Here is a 26,233-nt window from a genome sequence, read left to right on the forward strand (position 1 = left end):
CAACTCCATAACTGTCTTTCTGGGCTTTTTTATCAGAGGCCCTACAGTAGCAATAAACAGAGACATCGATGCAATATGAAGCTAGCGCTGTTTTAAAATAGGTTACTTTAAATGGTTTAGATAAAGAGGTTTAAAATTCTGTGTGCATACTCATGATTTGGTTTTCATCTTTTAATATCAGTATATCTTGATTTAGTAACTAAATTAAATTGATGGAAGTGTACCCTGCCCCCGAGGGTATTCAGCTGTTATGCTGAATGAGTCACATTTCTAATTGTATTTGAGATAAACCAAGCATTTTTGGCATGTAGATGAGGATTAAGCTGACCCTTGTGAGTTTTAAAGACTATATATCAGCAGAGATGAAACATAAATTAAAAATTTTGCACCATAGAAGCTTACTAATTACTGTCTGCAGCAGTTACCTTTAAAAATGAGAGAGCAACTGGAATAAATTTAGAAACCTGTATTGTCCTAATTAATTGAGGTAATCATAGGGAAGTATTCTGCAGACACATTATGGAAGACAAAGGATCAAATCTCCTGAGATGAGTTGCCCTGGGTTTACAAGAGTTTGAACTAACAGTTTTTCCATGAAAGTCAGGTGCAATTTTGTTTAATGATAACATGGACAGGAAAAAACCATTCCTAAGCATGGTGTTTCAGAACATCTTGTGGCTAGGTTTTGAGTTTGAGGTCGTGAAATGATTGGGAAACAGAACAAAACAGATCTTGCTTGATAAACCAGAAAGTCAGACTGTCCAGCTGGCACTGTATTTTAGGAGTCAGAGCCCCAGGATAAGACATTTACACCAGATACTTCTGAGTAATATTCACGTTGCTAATAATCTTTGATTTCTCTGTTTTTTAAAATGTGTCCTGAAAGTAATACTGCTGTATTGCTTGTTTCTCTGTAGTTTTAGGAATAATATGGTGCTGACTGGTGCTGTTGTAGGATTAGTTGAAATAGAATGAGGAAAAATGATAAAAACACTTCCTACAATTCCTAGGAATGTTGCAGATTTTCAGAAAACAGAGATATTAGTCATCACAAATATTTTTTCCCTCTGCTTCAAAAACCCTGTAGAAATCATAATTTGTCTCTCTAACACCTGATTTCCTAGTTAATCTTTTTTCTAGACTACAAGTCTGATGGGTATTTCTGTATAATTACTTTTTATTAATGACAGTATTAATATTAGCTGGTGTCTCTGGCACCAGAAAGCTCCCAAGTGGGATTCCCATCTGTATGAAAATAAGATCTGTGAAGAAAAATGTCTTTTTCCTGCTCCAAGTCTAGTCTAGGTTTTAGTTTTGCGTACCGGGGTATAACTGCGTAACCCCAGCAATAAACTCAGACAGGAAGCGTTTTCCTGATTTTGGCTTTGCTGTAAGGGGCATTATTTGATGAATGTGCTACTAGTGCTTATTCTTGTTACTGCCAATTACAGTGTTCACTGCACAGGCTGACCTTGTGAAGTTTGGGTAAGGATTACTCAGAATTCTCATTGAATCTTGAAAGACTTGGGAGACATGATGGAATCAGAAGACAAACTGTCAGAAGCCCCAAACATGGCATTTCTGTAGGTAATTATACACAAAAAAGACTAGAAAGCACCTTCTAAAGCATTGAGCTGCCTACATTTGATTTAATGCAAGTATTTACAATAAGTTATATTTTATGAGAGTTATTTAAATACAAAAGTAGTTTACAAATAAAAGGGTATTTTTAGAGAGTACATAACTAGGAGGAAAATAGCCATCCCATATCAGAAGGGCACCGAGAAGGGGCATGGAAGGAGGAGACAGTAGGCTGTCATTTCCCTTCTATTTCTAATGTGCTTTTGTGTCCTTGATTTTTTGTCAGTTCCTCTTCAGCTGACCATCTCCATTGCCTTCCTCTGTGAGCTCGCTGCTCTTGCTGAGGCAGCTCTAGACTATGCCTAAAGTAAAAAACAAACAAACAAAGCTTTTCCCTATTACAACCAAAGCAAAATACTGGTATTGTTGGCAGACAATGAAAAAATGCCTACTGATGTCAGTAGGATCAGGATCAAGACTTAGGTTGAAGAGTTCAATAAAGCATGTGAGTATAAACGCCTCAGAGCTTCAATAAAGCTTCTGAGGCATTGTTCACTGCTCCAAGTGACAGCTCAAGCCATGGCCATTGACTGTTCTGCAGCCCCTCCATGAGCCTCCTCTCCCCTCTGCTGCTGCTCTTTCTGAGGAAATGTGTGCACATCTGTGGCTTTTAAAAGTAACTTATTTTAAAATATTTATCCACACCAGTGTTTTTACAAGATCCTAACTTCCTAATGTAGGATAATGTAGGCTGATGATGTCCTACAAAGAGCTGAATCCACAGCAGCAAAGGTCAGATTAGGCTGATAGTATCTATATTTGGGCTTGAAATGCTTTCACCAGGTTAAATGTTAATTGAATTTCATTAAATTATTTCAGTCTGCAGAGGAGAATCATGCACAGATCATGAACAGTTCAGATCTGTCAGGGCCTTGAATTCAGCTAAAATGACACTCCAGATTGCAAGATGTTTAGTTGTGTGACCAGGTCACACATTTGGCACTGTTTTTTGTGGGCCAACATTCCCTGTTTAGGGACAAGAGGCAGAACAGACAGGCTGTGCAGGGATTGCTTCCAAATGTCTTCCTGGTGCTACAGTGCTTTGTTGTGAATCACAGAATGGTTTCCCCACACTCTTAGTTTTAGATTCCAGGACAAAAAGACAGACAGAAGATGGCCATTTTATCTTGCTTTCTGGTCAAAAATTGGGATTTTTGCAGTTGAGGTGCATGGCTTCATTTGGGGTTGGCAGTAAAACCTCTGAGTCTCTGTTGTGCCGTGTATTGGTTTCTTGTGTAATTTTCAGCTGGAAGCAACATTTGGCATGAAAGCTAATGGATTTGATTGCAGGAGAACTAAAACCCTAGTGAAAGCTAAGTGGATCCCACCCTTGACCAAAACTGACAAGTTTTTCCTACCTTTAACCCCAGCATTACCTGCAAGTGTCCCTGAATGCTGTCTCTCCATCCTGTAAATGAGAAAGAGCCAGACATGCCCTTTCTCATTTAAAGTATATGTAAATCTGGGATACACAGCACATACACAATTGCAGGGCAGAACTTTAAAGGTGATCAAAACCATCTCAAACAACTTTGTTTATCACAGAAGACGCACTGTAAGATTTGTGAGCATATGCTGAGTCGTGTATGTTCACAGTCTCAGTAGCTGGCACTAAGGATGACAAAAACCAGCACGTAACTCTATAGCAAACGTAAGTGGTGAGGTCCTGTGAGGGGAGGGCAAGGTGATTTCTGTAAGTGTGCAACTGCATTCTCCATGTATTGGCTGTAGTGTTGCAGGTGCAGCTGAGCAGCAAAGCTCACATCAGTTAGACATGCAAACTGCAGGTCAGCAGGCAGTACACAGGGAGTTTGAAAAGAAGGAAATGTAGGCAGCTACACTGGGAGCCAAATCTTTGGAAAAGACAGCATTGTGTTTGAGTTATGGTGCAAATTTTCCTGGCTAAAAGGCTCAGTTAGGGATCCTGGTCAGAGGATCTGCTTGTGCAGGGAAAGTGCTCAAAGATACCCCATCCTTTGGGGAATTATTGCTCCTTCCAGGATCATCTGCTCAGATGGATGGACAGGTAGATTGGCTGTGGCTTTTCCTCTCACTGTGGTCTTCTCTTAGAGTGTCTAAAATATGAAGAAAAGCCTGTGGTGTGTTGGAGGTGTTGTGCCTGGTGTGGTGAAAGAGATGGGAGATGCCTTCATTCTGTGTGCCACAGCCTGGCTGTGCTATCTTAAAAACAGCTTTCTGATCGGGCTTGTCAAGTCAGATTCCACAAACCTAGTTCCTTGCTTCTAATCTCCAGGTGCATTGTTGCAAATTTTAAAACGATAATTTAAAATTCTACTGCAGCAGTGGGGCAAAATTTGTGAATAATTGAATTACTAATAATATGTAAAATCTGCTGTCCTTATTTTCCCCTCTCCCTCTTCTCCTTATATTTTTCAGTCTAGATCCAGAAATAGTTTATTAGTGATCCATACTAGTCCAGGTGGGGGCAGAGATGAGAGCACTTGTATGGGTAGTGAACAGCAGGGCACTGTTGACAACCTTTCCCTGGATTTTTTTTTTTTTTTTAATTAACCTGTTGGATGCACAGTTTGGTGCCCAGATCTATGATGCTGGACATTAAAAAATCTTGTTTTATACTGCAATAACTGTTTCAGGTTTTTTTTCTGAAAACATTGATGTATGTCCAGTTCATCTTAATGGGTGATCAATGTGCACATGCTGAAGATGTACACTTCCATGTTTGGATAATTGTACCAATGTAAATCTTTTAAGTGCTGTTGAACTTAGAGGCTACCATGTGAGGCATTAGAGGATCATGAGCCAGACTGGAGAGCTCTCATCATATAATTTCCATTGACACCTTGTTGCTTGTGTCTACCATCAGTCATTGTTGGTATGGGAGGCAAGAGAATGTGCTGTTGTAGGGAACTACAGACACAACAAAATGATAAGATAGTCCAAAAGAAAAGTACAATTATTTAAAGGTTAATAAATTCCATTTATTATGATGGAAACTTTCCATCTTCAGGGACACATTAACTCAGAAGACATTAGATAGCAGTGCACAGGGAGGGCTGAGTGATGTGCCTGCAGTAGTAAGAGGCCTCCTGTAGTAAATGCCCTTCTTCTGCAAAAGAGAACAAGGTGGCCAAGATAGCTCAATTTTTCTACTGTGAGGCCTCTTTTTCATTTTACTCTGCCCAGATTTAGAGCCTTATAGGAACCTCTCAAGTGGGAAAAGTGCAGAATCTCAAAACAGAAGCTCAAAACATAAGAGTTTTTCTTGGGTATAAAATTTCAGTCAATAATGTGCTACTGCCTTATTGACATGAAAATAATGCCTTTCATGTGATACAAACATTTACTTGCTCCTGCTTACTCTACTCACCTTGTACAGAAATGCTGATTGCCATTGACTAATCAGTCCATTTTTGTATATTCTCATCAGACTCTTTCTTTGGCTGGAACAATATGCACTGTATGATGCTTGCATGTATAACAATTTGTTATTAGCACTTTGTATATGCATTTGTTACTTCACAACTAACAGTTTGGCCTCCAAATGCATGCATTTGTGTAAATTAATGTTACAAAAATAATAGATTTATTTTCTATGTTTGTATCAATTTAGGAGATGTGTAAGATATGCATAAAGACACTGATAATTGCCATTTAGTCACTGGGAGGAACATTTGTTCAGCTTCTATTTATACAATTACTGTATCTATTTAGGCTTTATAATGCCATGTTTATCTTTTAGTTCTGTATTTATTAAATTGCAGATTTGTTTTATTAATTTTATAATGATTAATTACAGTACCATATAAAACAGTTTAAGAAATAATTTTTGTTATGCAATACAATTCTAATAAGAAGTAGCAATTTTTTTTCATCCAGCGTTCCTGAAATCTATAAATACCTTTATTATATAATGAAATTATTAAACTACTGATCAAGCAATTTTATCCTCCTGATATTGAGCTAATAATAAGCTATATACTTGTCTCTGAACCAAGCTTCAGAGTAATGGCAGTTGCTGTTGCAGTGCTAGAATGCAAAGACATCACATTTATTTTGTGTGTTTCAACATCTCAGGACGCTGTCTCCTGCAAAGTCTCCATCTTCATCCACTGGATCTATTGCTTCCAGCAGAAAATACCCTTACCCGATGCCACCACTTCCTGACGAAGAGAAAAAAGCCAACAGGCAAAGTGCCAGGGTATGTGTCCCTCTTCTCTCTGCATTTGATCAGTGACTTGATTTACTGGTAGTTTTTCAGAAGGAAACTGTGGCAGATTAACACCTTTGACCAACAGGGAGAGCTGGAGTGGCATTTCCTTTGCACCCTGAAGTTCTGAAGCTGCTGAAGGCTGAGCCTCTGGCAGCAATGAAGGCCTGGGTGGCTATGTTTACAGACAGCTTTTCAGGTTGCTCTTAAACGGGCCCTGAAGCCCAGATTTCACTACTTTTATTATTTCAAGCTGAGAGTGTGCCTGGGGCAGCCTGTGGGCTGCGGAGGACAGGCAGCCCTGGAGCAAGTGATACGTTTGGCTCTCCTTTCTTACCTCCTCTCCCAGCAACTCTCATTCAGGCTGTGGGGATAGCTGCTTTCCAGCTTTATGGAAAGGTAACAGAGTTCCCGTTATGGAGTATGTGGAGGGCTTGCAGACCTGGAGGGACTTCGCTGCTGTGTGACCTGAGCCCACCCTGGCCCCCCGACAGGGAGCAGGAACTGCTGGAATGTATGGTGGATAGTGATGCTCCATTCAGAGAGATTTCTAGCTGCTCCAAAAGGCTCTTGCTTCCTTTGTGTCAATTCAGACACAGCAGGTATTTGAATAAGCAAAAAACTCCTGAAATTTGCTTTAGGAGCTTTACTTGCAATACCTTTGGTTTGTGTTGCTGATGCTGATGAGATCCTCATCACTGTTCTCTGTCTTTTTTTGCCAAGAAAAAAGGAGTGGAGTGCTGCTGAGGGAACCTGTGATCTGCTCCCCCAGTGCTGCTTGGGGCAGAAGGTTGTGTGAGGTGCAGCACAGGGCATCTTGGAGCCTGGGCTGTACTGATGTGTCTCAGCCCTGGAGCTGCTTTGGCTGCAGCTCAAACCCACAGCAGGAAGTCATGCTGCTCTGAGCAAAGTTAGGCAGATGAGAACGGGAAGTTATCTCTGCGCTGTGTTAGTGTAGTAATATTAGTGTAACTGTAAGGTAAAAGCTGTCTAGTCAAGTTTGATGCTACACTGACATTTTTCCTTCAAAAAGAAAACTTTGAACTCCCAGCCATGGTCATTTACTATGCCGACTGCAATTCATGCTGAAATGCTCAAGACTGTCTGCTGACTTGGTGAACAGATACCCACCAGAGGCTGGGAGGAGATTTGGTGACCCAAGTGATGTAGATGCAGTTCCCCAAACTAGCTCTTTGCACAGTTTGGGTAACAGCCTGTTTTATCTTGGTATTCAATGTGTGTTTGTGTTCATTTTCCCCCATCTCCAGCTATGGGAGACGTCCATCTAGATGCACTGTTTTCCTGGGGTCACATCAGAACTGTTTACTTTGGATTTTATAGAAACTCAGCATCACTGAGTCACTGCACATTCATCTGCTCTTCAGACAATTTGAAAGATCAACAGAGATGCCCATGATATCGCAGTGAGGACCTCCTCTCATGTGGAAAGGAAAAAAACAGTCTTTTTTTTCTTTTTTGTTGACTGTGTTTTATGGATTTGATGAACAACCAAAATCATAACATTTGACAGAGAATTATTAGCCCAGATGTGACAAGGCTGCTCCGCATGGTGACAAATACACTTACCTAGAATCCCAACTGCAGTCTATTTGCCAGTCCTTTGTAAGAGGTTTTTCTCTGGTTTATTGCAGTCCTGAGTCAGACCAGAGTGGAACTGGGAACGTGCCTCACGGAGAGCCCAGACGATGTAAACTTGTACGCTGTGTGCATGAACCTTGTGTTCTTTACTTTCCACATGTAAGAGAAAAACAACATACTGTAGTAGAGAATAGCATGCAGGAGTAAGAAATATAGGATTTTTTTTTTGTGACAGGATTTCAAGCTTTGAAAGGCAACTATTTGACACAAATGTCAAACAAACAAAGATTATATCTTCTTTTTTTTACCTTACATGTTTATAATCTCAGTATACAGATTGTATATATGTAAACATTAAATAATGTCAAAAATAGCTGTTATACGTAAGTGTATTTTGCCAAATGCCTAAAGAAACAGTCATGACTAACATCATCACACTTCAGATTTTCTAATATTATGAGCAGACATCCTTGGAAATACTGAAAGTACAGTACTGTAAAACTGTGTCTCTCAGAAACTGGTGTTTGACCAAAATCTATACAATTTTTTCAGCATCTTATACTGTCTTGACAATCTCAATTGTACAGTAGACTGTGTAAGCCAGTACAGCAGCACTTTTTCTTAAATCATCATAAGAGAAACCAGCCAAAATCCTGTGTTTAGTGAGATGACCACTACATCCTCTCACAGATGTAATCAAGAATGATTCAGCAGACAACAGTCTTAAATCATGTGCAGCCCAAACTTACTGGACGTTTGGGAATACTTCTAAGTAGTCAATTCAGGATGTGGTGATGTGAAGTCCGTCTGTTAGAGTTGCTGTGTATTTTGATAGAGCATTTCAGAGACTGTTTTAGAAGGCAAGGCATAGGCTTATGGGACGCATAACAATTTCACTGCACTAGGTAATAACAGTGCTGGGCAAGTGGCCAGTTTCATTGCTGTCTTTTAATTTTTATTCTTTACTGGAATCGCCTTTACCATGTGCTTGAATGCTATGCTTGCTGCCCCTCTAGCCCCCTTTACAATTATTTGGGGCATTAAACTGAGCACAAGTGAATTTAGCTTAAAAAGAATGGGGTGGGGGGAAACTACTCTTTACCATGTTAATCTTGTGTGTAAGTTGATGGTTATATTTCTAACACTTGAGACTTCTAAAGGTTGTTGTAAAACATATACCTTCTGATTGGGAATTTTAAGTCAGTAAGAAACTGGACCATATTAAATCAGTTTATAATTCTCTGGTTTTTCAAAATTGACTACTTCTTAGCTTCAGGTAGTACCATTGCAGAATAAAACACCCAACTCTGTGTGGTGCAGTTGAATACCCTACCCAACAGCTGTGTGATTAATTAGATATTATTGTAATGGGAACATCTATGGTGTTTCTGAATCTTCTACCTCTTTCATGTATTTCCTTTAGTAAGTGAACCCAACACTTGCAGCCTTTTAATGTATTTTTTTAACTTTCACGTCTCTCAATAAAGTCAGATATATGTAAGATTAAATTAAGAAATGTTTAAAGATGATGGCAGCTGTAAAGTATGTAAGATTTTTAGAAGCACTATATTTTATGATTAGGCTGTATGTTGGATTATGACAAAATATTGGCCTTGGTGTTCAAATGATTTTCCTTCACAGTCGACAGGTTCTGGTAAGTATTTGGAATAAGACAAATATAAGTGAGCACAAGTGGGTGCAGACTGACCATCTGGAAGGAGCCAGTCACTTGTAATTGCCTTAGGGAAAGATGCTGCACTTTTGTGAAAGGTAAATATATCAATCAGCACTGAAGAATATTTTTTGCAAAGATGTAGATATCTGGATTAAAGATCGTTGGTAGCATGTAGCTCATGAAATTTGGGTCTGAGCCATAACTTGAAATCAGTAAGTCTTTTGTTGATTTTGCTGGACTTTGAGCAGGACCCTCAAGAGGTTCACCCATATTAGGACATTATGCTAACCTGATAGTCACTGTATTACTCTGTTACCTGGAAGCTGGTTTTCCCTCCCATATTCATATCTTGTCTTTAGTAACTGGACTGTTCATCATGTGCCTTTTATGGTATTTTTTTGGATACAAACTGGCATGTAAGTTTGAATAATCCTGTTAGATTTCTGTGTATATCTTATGTTTACCACTGTTTACTCTTCCCTTTCCATTTTGGCTTACCAAAAAGCAGCAAGATTTGGCAGACAGAACTGGATATAACATACTGGCTCTTTCTGCAATGTTCATAGCTTCTTGTTTTGCAAACAAATGGCCCTCCTGACTGTATTTTCAATGTAGTATGTACTTCCAGCTTCTTTTGTTTTGGTATAATTCATTTGTAGCATATGATGTTCCAGTTATGTGTGTAGTGTACCTTTAACAGTCACCTTCACATTTGGAGATATGTAGTGACTTGAAGTCTAGTGGTGAGCACCAAGTTTAAGTTAAATAAATGTTGACTTTCACTTTGATGGTCTGGAGTGAGAATATCACAGGACCTGGGTTTTTGCAAAATTCTTCTGCAGAGAACTTTGCATCATGTTGGTAACTTGGGAGACAAGAACTGGCAGAGCTGTGTGAGCCTCCCAAGGCAGTAGAGGTTGGAGAGAGAAGTTGTCTGCTTACAAGCTGTCATTTCCTACTTCTAAAATGTAGTGTGTTGGAAAGCTGCCAGATTAATAACCTCGGAGATTGCAAATATTTTTATCCACTGTAGTTAGTTACACTGGTGTTTTGGGTTAATGATAAGATTCTCTTTTCTGAGAGCGAAGGGTTCTGACACTCTTTTTCTTACCCACAACAGAACTTTTTAGATGGAAGTGAAGAAAAAACTATTTATTTAACAAAACTACGCAGAGTGCTTTACAAGGCACAGGGGAAGGGGAAAAAACAAGGTGAAAGGTAGTTATTTAACTTGATTAAAAAGTCTGTTTCTCAGACGCAGCTCTTCTCCTCCTCGCCCCCCACCCGGGGCCGGGTGGAGCTCCTTGGAGAGCTCTGTTGTTTTTTGGCTTTCTTGGGTCTCTGGGTGGTAAAGCAGATTGAAGAGAAGGGGTTTGAACGAGGAAAAAAGAAGAAGAATGGAAAAAACGGGAACAGAGCTCACTCTGACCCCCGTCTAGCACGCAGTCTTTGCCGGGCGACGAATCTTCTCTCGGAGCGAGGTTTGGAGAAAATGTTTTTAAAATAACTCGCGTTTTTTTCTGCGGCTGGGTGCAGTTAAAGAGACAGGACTACACATTTTTACACTTTTTTTTCTTTCTTGGGCATATAAGCCAACGATAGGGGATAAAGGATTATCATATCATCAATCCAAGACAACTGGCAATAGCAATATAAACTGCCACATAATACCTCATCCAGACTAAAACAAGTACTTGTCACTATGATAGCTCAGTCATTTTGACTCATGGAGACTCATGCTTTTATTTTGGTTTTATTTTAATAAAAGAAGTAGTTATTACCAGCTATGCTGTAGATGTCTGTTGAAGTAGGGAAACTATCAGTTCTCAACTAGAAGTAATTGTTCATAGGAGCACAGGACCTGTAGGATGAGCTATACTTAAGTTACCTTTATGTATTTCAATACATAATGTGGAATCTTCAATGTGGGAGAACAATCTTGTGTAATTTATAATAAAATTAATATGATTAACTGATGGAGACTGGAAAGTTGAGATTGTATCTAAAAATAATGTTGCACAATGATGCTACAGTTAAGCAAGTCAAGATTTACATACTAGTTCTGGATTTATTGATTTAAGAACTTCAGTAATCTCAGGCAGTATACCAGAAATGGTAGTGATTGGTAATTTTCATATAGTTTTGTTATATTTAAGTAGATTAAAGAAGATTATTAATTTTATACAGCCAATCTTTGCTTAAGTTGTGAACTTAAGTCACTGCTTGCCAGTCACCTGAAGTGTGACTTGATTTTGAAGATGGCTTCTTCCGAATGATTTGAGTTCCTGATTTATAAGATGTTGAACCTGCTAAGCTCATGTGCTCATGAAATAATTTTGATTGTGCTACTGAACAAGTGGACCTTTGAGCTATAGCCTGAATTAAAATCAGAAAGAAATTGTGTTAATAGTGTACTGAAATCTTCTTACTCAAATCCCAATTCCTGGTTTGGACTGTTTGGTCTCGTCAACAATAATGTGACAACTCTTTTCAAAACCAGAGCTAAAAATGGGTACATACACTATTATAGACGTGTATATACTACAAATTCTGACTGAATTTGCTGTAATTTCATTAATGAATTGATTAAGGGATAGGATGTAATGTGAAAGAAGGATGAGACTCCATAATCCAAAAGCATTATGCTCTTCAATTAGGCCTTAGGACTTCTCTGTCATTGAATCCCATACCTAGTTGTTGCAAGCAAAGTTATCACATTCCATTGTGGAACTTGGCGAGCTCCTGTACTCTTCCATCCCCTTTTCACTCCTACTGAAAAGCATTTTCATGAAACATTCATTTACTAAGCCTCTGTGAGTTGGCTGACATCAGAAAGCTGCTGAGTTGGTCACCTTTCCACACTATGTCCTGGATAGCATCTTTCCAATGCTGTTAATAATAGTAGGTTTAGATGAGGTATTTAGGAAGGAATTCTTCACTGTGAGGGTGGTGGGTCACTGGAACAAGTTGCCCAGAGAAGCTGTTGATGCCCCATCCCTGGAAGTATTCAAGGCCAGGTCAGATGGGGCTCTGAATGACCTGGTCTAGTGGAAAGTCCTGCCCCTGGCAGGGGGGCTGGAACTAGATGATCCTTAAGGTCCCTTCCAACCCAAACCATTCTATGATTCTGTGATCTTTTGCTCTTGCTATAATCAGATGATGATGCCTCATATCTCATGGATTTTGTACTAGCGTACAGGTTTTGCCTGGGGATGAGTTAATTTCCTTCACAGTAGCTGGTACGGGGCTGTGGTTTGAATTTGTACTCAAAAGTGTTGATAATGCAGGGAAAATTTTAGTTACTGCTGAGCAGTGCTTTCACAGAGCCTAGGCCTTTTGTGCTCCTCACACTGTCCCCACCAGTGAGTGCTTGGGGTGCACAAGGAGTTGGGAGGGGACACAGAAGACCCAAGGGATATCCTATACCATATGATGCCATGCTCAGCAATAATCCAGGGGGAAGGTTGGCAGTGAGGAACTGCAGCTCAGGGACTGGCTGAGAATTGGTTTGTTGATGGTGAACAATCGTTTCCATTTGCATCACTTGTCTTTCTTGGGTTTAATTTCTGTTAATTCCCTTTTCATTAATTTTTTCCTTATTATTACTACTATAATTATTGAATTGTAATTATTAAACTCCTGTTATGTCAACCTGTGAGTTTTCTCACTTTTGCCATTCCAATTCTCTTGCCCCATCTCACTGGGGGTGGGGACTGAGCTTTTCTGGTTTTGGGCTTAGTTACTTGTGGTTAAAGACTACTGGTAAATCACTTAGTGGCTCTGCCATCCTCTGTCTCTCTCACCTTCTAGCATTGTTGAAGACTAAGCCTCTAATCACCAAGTCTGTGAACCTAACAGTTGAACTGTTTCCTGTTTCTCTTGCTTCAAGTGTGAAGATCACCTGTTTGTTTCTCTTACATTGAGTATCAGTGTCACAGGATAACAGTGGACTGTTTGGACCACTGTTTTCAACCACAGTGTGATGTTATTTGCCTCATTTTTAAAGAGCTTGTGCATTTTAGTCTCCACTGCATACTTTTTTCCAAGAATGGATTATCCGTCCTACTGCTGAGCTGATGACCCACTATTTGCATGGCTTTCAAATCATATGACATTTATCAGCAATGTGGGATTTGACTTTGATCACAATTTGATGCGCTCAGTTGGTCAGAGCATGGTGTTAGTAACCACAACCCAAGGTTGTGGGTTCAATATCCACACAGGCCATCACTTAAGAGTTGGACTTGATGATACTTGTGGGTCCTTTCCTCAGAATATTCTGTGATTCCTGAAGACAAAATTTAATAAACTGCACAAATACCCATAACTGCACGGTGGGGTGATGTCGCTGTTGAGCCGCTAGCAGAGAAGGAAAGCCCCGATTCTCAGCGTGGCATAGAAAAAAGTACTTTATTGTTTGAATCCAACATATATATAGAGTTTTCAAAGGTCACCCAGATTGGTCAGTCAGAAACCTCCCCCTAGGCTTGATTGGCCAGGCCTGCACTGTCCAAATCTCGAGACACTGTTTTTAATAACATCCAAACTTTATCTTTGTTTATAAAACACAAAAGGAATTCTCATGGGAAAGACCTGTGCTAGCCACAGGGTGAGGTTTCTGTGTGCACATAACTATTGTCCTAATAAGGCAAGAAAAAATGAAACAGTGAAACTGATTGTGTAAACACAGCTGCAGTACAGACAGGACTCTCTTAAAAGTGTGATTTCACCAGAAACAGGAAAGGAAGTAATAGTTTCTATCATCTATGCTAAAAATCTCTTTTGACATGAGTATTTTCTAAGTCTGCTTATGAAAACAATTTCTGGTGTCTCAAGTATGGATGCTGATGTAAACTGGAGCTTTGGAAACAGCACATGGTATCTTGTCATTCCACAAGTTTTCTGCAAGTATTTAGAGAAGCACTACAACAGTCAACATTTCTATGTTATCTCAGCCAAGTAAGGAAAACAAGCAGTAAAAATAAGTTTAGAACACAGAAAATGCTCATACTTGACACAGTGTACCTGGTTTCAAAATTGGCTCACCTAGCCAGGTCTGGCAGTTCTCGCTCTTCAAAATCCAATCTAGATCAGTTTCAAAATCACTTCAGCTAAACCAGCTTTAAACTGTTTAAAAACTTTTGCTACTTAAGACAGGCCATAATTGCAATATAACTCAGAATGAGATGAGGAAATTTTGGGAAAATAAGCACAGAGCCATTAAAAAGAAACATGTTTTCTAAGGGAGAGGTAAAGGTGTCTTAAGACAAATTTTAATTGCTAGAGCATAAAATGTCAAAGCAACAAGCTTTTGTTTTTCTGTTTCTGTATTCCTCTGAATAAAAAAATAAAGTTTTTGTTGATAAAATCAACATGAGGCCTTAAGACCTTATATATTCTAACTTTAGCATGGAGAGTCTATTTTTACAACCATGTTAGAAATTCTGTATATAGGCCTGACTGACCTTTTAAGTAGAGTGGTGCAAGCAGCTAATCATGCAATATTGTAAGGCTCTATATAACAGCAAATGCTGATTTAGTTTGATTATTGGTAAAAGAACTCCTGCTCACTGCCTGTGTAGACTGCATAATTTATGCTTGGAAATACAGTCCAGAACATACTCAAACTGTGAATATATAACCTGATTTTTCTTTTCTTAAGGATAAAAATATATTACAATAGGTAATGTTTTATATAGAATACAGTACTTATTTTTATTGTTGCATAAATGCAAAATATTTTTTTCAGAATAGCAAAGCATTACAGAATTTTTAATCTGCTGGAGAAAACACTATTTACTGTATGACCAGTTCTTTCAGCAAAGCTTCTGGGGTGGTATATACCAACTGGCTCTGCCAGCTTCATTTTGTGCTAACGTTTAACTTGGGCATTGCTGTAAAAAAAAAAGCTATTTTTTCACTCATACTAGCCATTATTGAGAGAAGCAATGAGAATTGTTTCACCACTGTGGCTGGGCTAGTATTGGCAAAAACTATGATTTGCATCATATCGTTGTCTTTGCTGGTTAAAATCCTTTAAAAATCATAGCTGATGTAATAAAAGCTTAAGATTTTGAGAAACATCAAAATGAAGGATTGCAATTTACAACTTTCTAGCTTTGAGTGTGATATTTTTGTCATAAACTTTACAGGCATTGGGCTGTTGAATGAATTTGGCTTTCATGTAGCTAAACAAAATGTTGCTTTTTATAAAATCAAATCAATGTAATTTGGGGTTCTAAATTCCTGCTCACTTTTAATAATAACAGCGTCACAGTATCCACTTCTACAAGAGTATTTAATACAAATGCCTGTTGTTTTCAATGTTACTAACATATTGTAACATCAGTAAAGTGACTTTCAATGACAAAGCCTGTTGTGTGCATTTTGTTCTTCCAGGCTGTTGTATTTAGCATTTTCTATTTAATAGGTCTCCGTTTAAAAAAAAAAAAAAAAATGTTGCATGCACGGGAAAAGAAAAGGCTAATAGTTGAATATAGGTGTTATTTTTCAAATTCCAGGTTTGAAAGTGATCCAGTGAGCTTCTCAAATCTTTGTCTTAGGGGCCTACTGTTCTCAAAGCAAATCCAAAATTACTACTCCTTAGTTAGTGTTTTTGAGAGCAACCTAAAAAAAAAAATCTATTTGAAACTATGCCCAGTGGTTTGCTCAGAGGTCGAGAACAATCACCCCACTTGGTGTCACATAAGTATCCTTCCCAGTATACCTTGTGGAAAAGAGAAGCCATTAGTTCTGAGAATAACTGTTTCTCTAAAGCAGGTAACTTGCATATTCGATCTGTCCACTGAATCTGCTCTTAATGGGGAAGCAATTTCAACATAGGCTTCAGGTGGCTTTTTTTTAGCTGTGACAGCAAACTCTGTAGTAAACCCTTACCATCTTGCAGCATTTCACTGCCCAGTCTGCTGGGTGCTGCCAAAATACCAATTCAGCCTGGGGCAATAAACTGAGAACGACTTCAGTTTTGGGTCCCTGAATCTTGAGTGCTTTGGCCCACTTTAGTCAGCTGTCCTCATTGAGTTCCCTCCCCACCTCTTGCCCACTCAGCCTGTTCACTGTGATTGCAGTGAGAAACTCAGAAGACCTTGATGCTGAACAGTGCTTTCACAGCAACAGCTGAAACACTGCTGTGTTATTGATGCTGATTAGTCACAAATCTGAAACACAGCAACCTTTGGGCTGCTGAAGAAAATTAGTTCTGTCCCAGCAAAGCAACTACAAGACAAGAAACACAACTAAGTAGAAAAAAAGCTGTGTGTGTAATTACATTTTGGTAAAGATGTCTTATCATTTTTAGGGTAAAATTAACAGTGTAAGGAAAAGCACTGTATTTATACAAAATACTCTCATCAAATCCCTAGAGGAAGAACAGCCTTTCCTCCATACTCTTACTAACCTTGTCAGCTGTCAAAGTTTTAAACTGCAGCAGAACTGATGTTGGCTGCTACACTCAGACCCTCAGTCCTTTACAGACTTCGGTCATTCCATCAGAAATGCTTTCTGTAGTATCCCATCTATTTCAAACTTTATGTGCAACAGGACAGTGTACTTACCAGAACGTGGATGTATAATGCTGTCTATGCCTTTGAAATTTCATTTTTGAGGGTGGAAAGAGAACTAGCTTCTGAAATGAAACTGCATGCAATATCCAAAGGATTCTAAATTTGAGCAGTAAGTACAAGTTGCATCTTTAGGTGAGAACAACCCACTTTGAATTTATAGCCCAGAAACTAAAGACCTGGATTTCATAGTCATCTCCACAAATACAGTATTTTGACTGAGATTCCTGCTCTGAGGAACTTGTTTGTCCAATAATGTACATGAATATGTACCTATATATATGCACACATGTATGGTTTTGCTTTCATTCCTTGATGCAAAGGTTCCTCTCCAAAAGTGCCCTAAACTACTAATTTAAGAAAGATATTTCTTTTAACATTCTTGTAGCATTCTTTGCATTCACAAACAGTAAAACAACATCTATCACTCCTCTGTGGTAAGAAGAAGTGACCAAAATTAACAATAGTTTCATTAACTTATTTCATTGGAAAAAGGTCTAAACTACCTCTGTACAGTTATGCTGCTCCCTCTTTCCATCTTCCCCTCAAAAATCCCTACAACAACAACAAAAACCCCACCAAAGTACCATCAAACAAAAATCCCATTTTTTTTTTCTCCTGGAAAACCTCAGGCAAGTCAGTATTGTTTTCATGAACACTCTGAAGCATTGGTAACTACTGCTGTGATCTGAAAGAGTGATGTGGCAAGAATTTTTTCCAAGTGGGTTATGGCCCTTGTATTTGGCATACTGAGGCAGGAAGGCCACTTGCTAGGGGTTAATGTGGAGGAGACAGAAACATTAATTTCCATGTAACTGAAGTCTGTCTGTTTGCCTGTGAAGGGACAGTTGATGCACAAACTGACACAGCACAGCTTTTGTATGGTTAGAAGTGTTTTATAAAGTGACACAAAGAAAGCAAGATTCCTACAGAACAAAGACCCCTGAACCTGAGCACAAGGCTAGAGGAGTTCTCTGCTATGTGTTGTCACATCCCTGCTTGCAAGAAGTGCTAGCAGGAGCCTTACCCTCAGTGCATGGTGTCACAGGCTTCATCTTCAAGAGCTGACAAAATAAGCAACTGAAACTTACTGATGTTCTAACAGAGCAGTGCAAAATGGCCACTCCAAAAGCCCTTTCAGTTTGTACACCTGTCTTACGTTGTCAAAGACAAAAGAGTGTATCCTCTGAAGTCATACACATGCTACTGTTGGAGTCAGAAAAATGTAAGTTGCATTCCAGAAACTGATTTTAGTGAATCATGGGAAAAAAAGTGGACACATTACTGAAAATCTTACCATTTGCATGATTTGAGTTATACATAGTGAATTTCAAGTTTATGAAAATAAAAGCATCTTTAATAATCAGTACATGGGTAGTTTATATTAATTATCAAGACTAAAAAATGTGTGTAAAGCAATACCTTCATAAAATATGCCATTTCCAATATTAAGATACACAATGATTGGAGGACTTGGCAAAGCAAAACACATACTGGAATGTTAAATCCTGATCATCCATGGTTTGCTTCCTTTTGATTTAGATGCTCATAAAACTGGAATGTTAAATCATGATCATCCACGCTTTCTTCCTTTTGATTTAGATGCTCATAACACACTGTATGAACTGAAAAGAGAATAACCACTTATTAGATGTATGGCAGAGAACGAGTTTTTACTTTTTCTCCTACAATGCTCATTGTCACTACACTTTTCTGTAAAGAAATTCAGTCCACAAACAGTAAAGCGTTAAAATACATATGAAAATAAGCAAATGGTTAATCACAGCAAAGAATCTCCTCAATGATAACAAGAGTAACAAAAACTAGCACACAAGACCCTCATTTCCCCCCCCCGAAAAAACCCCCAATCCTCAAAACACCCAGATCCAGGATGACTTGAATCTAGTGTTCACTTTCTGCTGTCCAGATGTGGCTAGGAAGCCAAGACCTAAAAGCCTAACTGAGTGTGATTTGTGTCTGTTCCCATCAGACCTCCACCAACCTTTCCTGGGAAGAATGCTTACCAGGCATTACATAAAAAATGAAACAAAAAAGAAAAAGAAAAAAAACCACAGAAAGTGATGCTAACAAGTGATGTAGCTTATTGGATCCTCTTGAACTAGGCTGGTAAGAAGTTCAGAAAAAAATACACAACATTTTATAGAACTCTGTAAAATACACCAAGGCTTTTTGAGACAATACTCAACAAGCTCCAGAAGTTTTGGATTCTCACTGTATATGTAGGCAGAGAAGCACAGACTCAAATCATTAATGATTGTCTTCAGTTTTAAGTTTTTCTTTCTTTTGTTTTACCCTGGAATTTTAATAGATTTCTTAAAATTCACTCACATCATCATAGTGGAAATTCACAAACCCCTGCTGAGTTGTATCCCTTCTTCTAAAGCAATCTGCAAAAATGCATTAAGAAAACAGAAACCAGGTAAGAAGAATTACAGAGAAACAATTTTTGTAAAGTGTATAGTATTTTCCTAAAATTCCCCAAATCACATGAAGGAGAACTGATGAACAATAGTGCAATTCCTTCCAAGACTTAATTTCCCATTCTAAATTTTTGTATTTATCATATACAACCCTTTATGTTCTGTTAATAAACAGTTTCCCACTTTTGGTAAAATAATTCTTGCAGTCTCTGGAGTAAACCCAGCATTAGTCTAAAGTCCTTTACTCACGGGAATTAAAACAATCCTTATCTATAATTGTTGCAGTTCTGCCTGTAGACGACTGAAAGAAACCTCTTGTAGTACACCAAAACTGAACTTGAGATAAGTGAACAATCAGGTTTTATTAAATAAGAATATATTATGGGGATGACAGGAACCAGGCTATAATCCAGCATACCAGTGAGAGCTCTGAGTTTCACACAGCAGGCAATGTAATCATCAAATGCAATCTTTCCTTGAGTGCTGTATCGCTTTGTGATTGCAGTCACAGCCTGTGGGCTCAGTCTAAATCCTGTTTGAAAATAAAAAGTCTTATTTAGGAAAGACAGGTAAGTTAACAGAATCCAACACATGTTGTCATTGGAAATATCATGTGTTAGTTACTGCAGGGTAACTGTTACTGGGAAATGGTATAAGTGTCAGAAGCAAGACCATTTCACAACTTACCCATAGTCATCAAGGCTTTCTCCAGTTCCTGACGATCCACTGTGCCACTTCCATCAGTGTCAAAGCTTACAAAGTGTTGCTTCCAGCCATTGACCACAGCCCAGAGCTCTTTAAACTCATTAAATCCCAGTGTGCCAGACATATCCCTCTGATTTCAAGGCTAAGAAAAACATTTCTTTACTAAACAAAAACAACAAAGACAAACAAAAATAAGGCATCTCTCTGTAGTTAAAAATTCTTACTTGAAAGTCAGTATTAGTACGATCTTACTATTATTAATTTTTCTTGTAGAAAACCAGCTAAAGCATCCCCCAGCAGAGATGGAGGTAATACTGCCCAAAACCTAAGGTCAGAGAACCTGTTCTCCCATATCTTCCCAGTAAAACCTGCTAAAGCTATTTTCTCTTTGTGAATTCTACTTAGTTCACACACTTCTCTTTTACCTGCTGCTATAGAATTGTAACCAATTAAATAAATAGCTGAAATAAAAATAGATGCCAAAGAATAAATTGTTATAGTATCAGTTCTCTCGTATTCTAAGCAGTTTGTTCAAGACAAGCTAAGAGCCCTTCCAGTTTCATTTCTGCTTTTTCTTTTTTAGCAGTAAAACTTTCAACTCTAGTTTTGGCTAAAAAACCTCCAAAGATTCCAACCTTACACATTGTACCTAAGTCTTCCATAGGTCCTACTGCTGAATGCCATATACCATTCAATTAGATAGTCAAACCTGATTCATTCATGGAACAGGATTTAGGGGGAATTAGATTGTATTCAGGCTGAGTAGTACAAAATGCTTAAAACTACCCATCCTTCAGCATTAGGACGGATGAGAAATTGGAAAGTTGTCCTATTTGAAAAGCACAGTAAGTGATTTGCACAAAACTGTTCTGGGCCACTAGACCTGAACCTTGATACATTCAATGCAGAAACAGCTCTAGCTCCTTGCTGTAAAAAGATTGGTCACCGAGAGCCTCATTTATTATTTCTTCATTCTTCAAAAGTAGTAAGAATGGAGTTCTGTAGCTCCCCAATCACAATGATTACAAGAATTATCAAGTAAAGTCTGAATGGGAACTACAAAGCATTTCCCAAATTTTTTGGCACTCTCTTATCTTAGCTTACATAATGCAAAAATGTTTACATTTTGTAGAAAAGGATACATCCAGCATTGAGATCATAAGTCTGCAAGTCTCTAAGTTGAAAGCTGTGAAAATTAGAAAAAGGAAAAATGAATTATGTTAAAACCCTAATTTTCAGTGTTGTCTAAATACAAAATTTCAGGCTTATAATAAATTTAAATTATATATTTATAATATATTATAATGTATAAAGTATTATGTAATTGGTTCCCCTGTATACAGCCATACCATATTTTGATCCAAGTAAGAGCCATTACTTGTTAGAAAAACTGACAGTAGACAATCTGGAGGTGATTCAAGTTATATTTTAAATTAACTTGCTCTTATCTTAATCCACAACAATTTTGGGTTTCAAAGTGGTCATTTACATTCCCTGCCACAGACACCACTTGAGCAAGCCAGTTTCAGTCACAGAAGCTGTAAACTGAACAGGAGCTATCCTAGCAGAGGGGTTCCTGCCACAGATTTTGGTCAATATCAAAGCTCAGTTGAAAGCAAAGCAAAGCACTTTTGGAAGAACTGCCCATCCATTTCAGAACAAACCACTTCAACTCTGCAGCCCAGCAGAGGGGGGAACTAAGAAGGCTGAGAAGGCAAGTCTTTGGCACACAGAACAGAATACAGAGAATTTACATTTCCAAGATGTGGGAAGAAAACCCATTTGCCATGCACAGAAAACCCAGCTCTGCAGAAAGCACAACTACAAGCGTTTTCTAGTAACGGGCAGAAGAATTAGAGTGCTTTAGATGTGCTTGTTTATTTAAATCATGAACTTACGTTTATAGGATCCTGCAATCCCTGACTGGGTGAGACATCTCTGTAGCTCATCAGCATCTATTTGTCCATCCTTTCGATAACAGAACATGTATCAGCTATTGTTTTAATATCCTCTCCCAGGCTGCTTATTCCCAGTACCCACTCCCCTTCCAGTGGCATTCCATTAGTTACCCTTCTCAAGACATCCTCATAACTGACAAATGTAAAAATTCCTGGGTTTTTTTAAATTTTAAGTTGCTAGCAGAACAAGCAAAAGCAGAAAGCAAAGAACTTTGAAAGAAAACCAAAACAAACCCAAAAAAGATACCTATCTACATGGTTTGGAAAATGCCTCAGTTCCAACAAATCCTGCTCAGGGCCAAATAGAGAAAACAACTTCCAATTCAAGGAAAGCAATGAGCTGCCAAAAGTGGAGCTGGAATTCTAAGTTTTATTCCTCACATCCCCAACATGAAGTTTGGTTCACACAGAGTTTAACTGAACCTCATTCAGGAATGGAACGTTTTATCTGTAGACATAAAAAATGATGCCACTTCTGTAAAGCATTAAAAGATGACAAGTTGACTCAGGGGAGATTTAGGTTGGATATCAGGAAAAGGCTTTTCACCCAGAGGGTGGCTGAGCACTGGAATGGGCTTCCCTGGGAAGGGGTTACAGCACCAGGCCTGACAGAGCTCAAGAAGTGCTTAGACATTATGCTTGGGCACTTGGTGTGACTCTTGGGGTGTCCTGTGCAGGGCCAGGAGTTGGACTCAGGGATCTTTGTGGGTCCCTTCCAACTCAGCATATTCTATGATTCTGTCTGCTACAGCATTTTCCTAAAGTTTTTAAACCCACTTTTGAAAGCTCTTTTTTATTTTTTTTTTAAGAACAGAGATATACTACTGAATGATATGGTGGGAAATGCACAGCCTGATAACTTTCAGAAATGAAGTATCATTGGTTCTAGGAAAAACAGTAGTTCTATGTTAAATGGTATTTCACAAAATTGGGGGGAAAAAAGCAATGTTTTGATTCTGTGTAAAGTTAATGGCAGCTACACCCAAAATTGCTTCCAATCTACTCCATCAATCTAATTATACAGATTTATTTAACACTTTACATTCACAAGGGGAAAGGAAAAGAGATTTGAAATAGCCATTAATATTAAGTACCTAATCTCTTCAAAGGCATTGTACTTTCTGAAATAAAGAGAGGAACTACGTAAGTTTAGAATAGAGGAAGATAGAAAAGCACGACTGTAATCAAGATTAAAATTACCAAAATATGCTTGCCTCTTTTTTTTTTGTAGAACATAAGCAGGTAAACTAGAGAATGCATGTGGGCTTTGCAAACAGGCTAAAAAATAAATTACTACATCCTAAAAAGACAGAATTAATTGAATAAAAATTTGAAACAATAATTTTGACTTTCTTAGGTAAACAAAGGACACTAATTCATCAAGTCAAAGACAAGATTCCTGTTGTAAACTGCTTCAAAGAACGCTCAGAGAAAACTTTATGTATTATATAGGCATAAAAACAACAGAGAGAGCAGCAAACCATAACCAAAACATACTACTTCTACAATAAGTACACATGGATAACTGAGATGTGGCTTTTTACAGAGTTGCACAGATGGCCATAAAAGCAACTGATAATTTATCTGTTCCATTTTACTGTCCCCTTACAGGGCTTTTACTTCTGCATTGGTCCCTGAAAAAGACACCTCCAATTTCAAGGATGACTTCAAAAGCTACCAAGTTTATTTCAGTACGGAATGATTTCTACCAACAGAAGGTGTTTCGGAGTATTAACTTCAGAATACTGAAGTGCTAATTGATCATAGCCATCAACCCACAGGCTCCTCAGCTTCCAGCATCCATGCCTCACTTGAGAAGCCTGGGCACAGTCTGGTCTTTGCTGAGGTCTAGCTGCTGCCACCTCATCTCCCCTGGGCTGTATCCTGTTTGCTGCTCCCTCCCTTTCTCTTTACAACAGGAGCTTATTCATTTCTCCAGCGTCAGCTTCTGCCTCCACTGCTAACTGCTGGCACACATCCAGAGGCACCTGCACACAGAGGCTTCTCAGCTGGCAGACACATTGTCAGCACCTTCAGCACAACTCAGCTCTGGGCTCACCCTTCCCAGAGAGGCCTCACTACACACAGGTCATTCCAGTGTCCTCCTTTATTACAAAACAGATGGTGCAACATTTTCATAAGCAGTTAGAAGGAAGTCAGATATACACTGCAAGGTGCATTACTAATTCAAAAGAGTAACAGAGAAAGCAAAACTACTCCAAGTTACAGTGGGAATCTGAACATCAACTAGTATTGCTGAATTCAATTTTCATGTTGTGGTTGTATCTACCTGAGGATAACAGACCCAAGAGCAGAGTTTCAGATCTGCACACACCCTACAAGTGTGCAATAAATAGCTAAAATATAGCCAACAAACACAGAGCTTCAGCTCAATAAACCTAACTTAATTGCTCATAAACTATGCAATACACTTCAAACAGCACTTATTTCTAGTAACATACATGATCCTACAGAAACAATATATACCACAAAATAACAGGAAAGAAATTAAAAATGCAGTGCAAAATTACAGGGAAAAAAAAGTAGTTGTGAATGCTTTTCCTCAAAAATAATAATCACTCTATGTTACCAGTAAACCCAGAAGCTGGCCTAACCCATGAGAGCTTTTCCATTTGTGAGTCCATTAAAATCATGTAATGACCTCTTTCCTAGTAGCATTTCCTGCTCTTAGCCAGGCCATCTCCACAGCCCACACTTTCCACTGTTTCTGGTTTCTTTCTCCTGAATCTGGAAGCATTTACCAGCACAGAGCTGAGTCACAATTCAGTTACGAAATTTTATGCATGTACATATTTCCTGTATATACCTACACAGGAAATATAGGCATACATGCAGATGTTTGTGTATGTATGTATGTATGTATTTACACATACAATATAGAAACTAACAGCATTATTCAATCTGTATAGTACCTGTATGTGTACAGCTACAACACAGACCAAATACAGCTATATATAGCAAACAGGCTAAATAAAATAATTTTGGACTTGTTTTTTTTTTTCAACTTGAACCATCAGTTTTTCTCACTGCAAATACTAGGCATTCCTCCTTCCAGAAGTAGAAAGTATTCCCCAGGAAAAAAAAATGGAAGAAGTAAATAACATTTTATAAGTTTACCTGGCCTCCTATTGCAGCAAAATAACCATACAGAGGATCCTGAGCTTGTCCAGGGAATGCTGGTCCTCCTGGAGCTCCTCCATACTTTGGAAATCAAGAAAAAAATTAATTTTAAATCAATGATTCAGTTAAGGATCTGTACTTATCAACTTATGTTTTTCTGTGCACACCACGCCAAAGGGAAAAAAAAATCAAACCAAGCAAAAAAGAAACTCCTTATGAAAAAAAACCAACCCAAACCCAACTCTCAATTTCAGCATTGATATACTAATTTATTGTAATGTAAGCAGATCAGTGTGAAACCTGGCACAGGAGCAATCCACTGATCTAGATACAGCCTAGTCTATTTCACCTAGGGTTAATTTTATTCTACCACTAGCAGAAAACGGCGTGCTGAAGAAACACTGAGGCACTGCAGATTTCTCTTTCCACTTCAGTGAAGTTGAGCAAAACAGTTCTGTAGTGGAAATACTTGGAAGAATATCCATTAACTGTGAAAAGCTTTATGTGAAACTGATTCTTAAGTGAAAATCATGGAATGACACCCTCAGCACCCTCAGCAGCTGCGGGATTTGCCTCCTCCCTGCCCTCACCCTCGGGCACAGCTCCGAGCTGCCGCCTGAGCTCCCGGCCGGCGGAGCGGGGCTGGAGGCGGGCAGAGCCAGCCGCACACGGCTGCCGCCGCTTCCCCGGGCCCGGGCACATCCCCCGGGCACACCCCCCCGGGCTCCGGGCACATCCCCCCGGGCTCCGGGCACATCCCCCGGGCCCGGGCACATCCCCCCGGGCTCCGGGCACATCCCCCCCGGGCTCCGGGCACATCCCCCCCGGGCTCCGGGCACATCCCCCCCGGGCTCCGGGCACATCCCCCCCGGGCTCCGGGCACATCCCCCCGATCCCCGCTCACCCCGCCCTGGTAGAAGCCGCCGGGCGCAGGCTGCCCAGGAAACGCCATCTTCGCCTGGCTCCGCTCCGGCAGTCCAGCGCCCCGGCGCAACCACCCGGACACAGGGAGGCGGCGGCGGGACGCGAGCTCCGGGAAGGGACGGCGCAGGAAGCCGCCGGGCGGGCGGGGCGATCGGCGACCTTCAGTCACCGGGGCAGCGGGCGGTGCCGGGCGGTGCTGCCGGGAGCTGAGGCACAGCCCTGTCCGACCTCCTGCCTTTCAGGTTCCCCCTCCATGGCGGTGGTACAGGCCTATAGCCCCGCGGCGGCTTTTCCCGGCGCTGCCTCAGGCCCGCCCGGATCGGGAGGTGTGGCGTGGTGCCGGCAGGGCAGGGCGGGGTGCGGGCCGGGAGCGCTGAGAG

General features: G+C 39.6%; 2 protein-coding genes and 1 long non-coding RNA gene across 13 annotated transcripts in view; 2 read left to right on the forward strand and 1 right to left on the reverse strand.

Moving 5' to 3' along the window:
• Positions 1-9,892, forward strand: part of ADAM22 (ADAM metallopeptidase domain 22) — a 127,769-nt gene extending 117,877 nt beyond the window's left edge. For all 11 annotated transcript variants that reach the window (XM_085050647.1, XM_085050649.1, XM_085050650.1 and 8 more), the window contains 2 exons: positions 5,698-5,821; positions 7,099-9,892. In XM_085050647.1, coding sequence (XP_084906773.1) covers positions 5,698-5,821; positions 7,099-7,119 — 145 coding nt within the window. In that variant the 3' untranslated portion in view covers positions 7,120-9,892. The remainder of the gene's footprint in view (positions 1-5,697; positions 5,822-7,098) is intronic.
• Positions 9,893-10,747: 855 nt separating this feature from the next.
• On the forward strand, positions 10,748-14,456 carry LOC146440942 (uncharacterized). Its single transcript, XR_014849729.1, has 2 exons — positions 10,748-13,448; positions 13,719-14,456. It is a non-coding gene; the product is annotated as an uncharacterized LOC146440942 (long non-coding RNA).
• Positions 14,457-18,050: 3,594 nt separating this feature from the next.
• On the reverse strand, positions 18,051-25,986 carry SRI (sorcin). Its single transcript, XM_085050660.1, has 8 exons — positions 25,834-25,986; positions 24,927-25,010; positions 21,729-21,798; positions 20,973-21,016; positions 19,813-19,960; positions 19,544-19,657; positions 19,034-19,092; positions 18,051-18,309 (listed from the first exon to the last, which is right to left on the reverse strand). The coding sequence occupies exons 1-8, from the start codon at positions 25,879-25,881 to the stop codon at positions 18,283-18,285; spliced, it is 594 nt and encodes a 197-aa protein (XP_084906786.1). The 5' UTR covers positions 25,882-25,986; the 3' UTR covers positions 18,051-18,282.
• Between the last annotated feature and the right edge of the window lie 247 nt (positions 25,987-26,233).

The sequence above is a fragment of the Lichenostomus cassidix genome, chromosome 2, assembly GCF_008360975.1.
Source record: "Lichenostomus cassidix isolate B80296 chromosome 2, HeHo_3.0, whole genome shotgun sequence".
Taxonomy (NCBI): domain Eukaryota; kingdom Metazoa; phylum Chordata; class Aves; order Passeriformes; family Meliphagidae; genus Lichenostomus; species Lichenostomus cassidix.

Coding starts and splice junctions, on each gene's coding strand:
- SRI (XM_085050660.1), bottom strand. CDS start 25,881: ATGGCGTTTCCTGGGCAGCCTGCGCCCGGCGGCTTCTACCAGGGCGGG. Junction 25,011..25,833: donor GCGGCTTCTACCAGGGCGGG/GTGAGCGGGGAT, acceptor TGATTTCCAAAG/TATGGAGGAGCTCCAGGAGG. Junction 19,093..19,543: donor GAAACTCAGAGCTCTCACTG/GTATGCTGGATT, acceptor GCATTTTTGCAG/ATTGCTTTAGAAGAAGGGAT.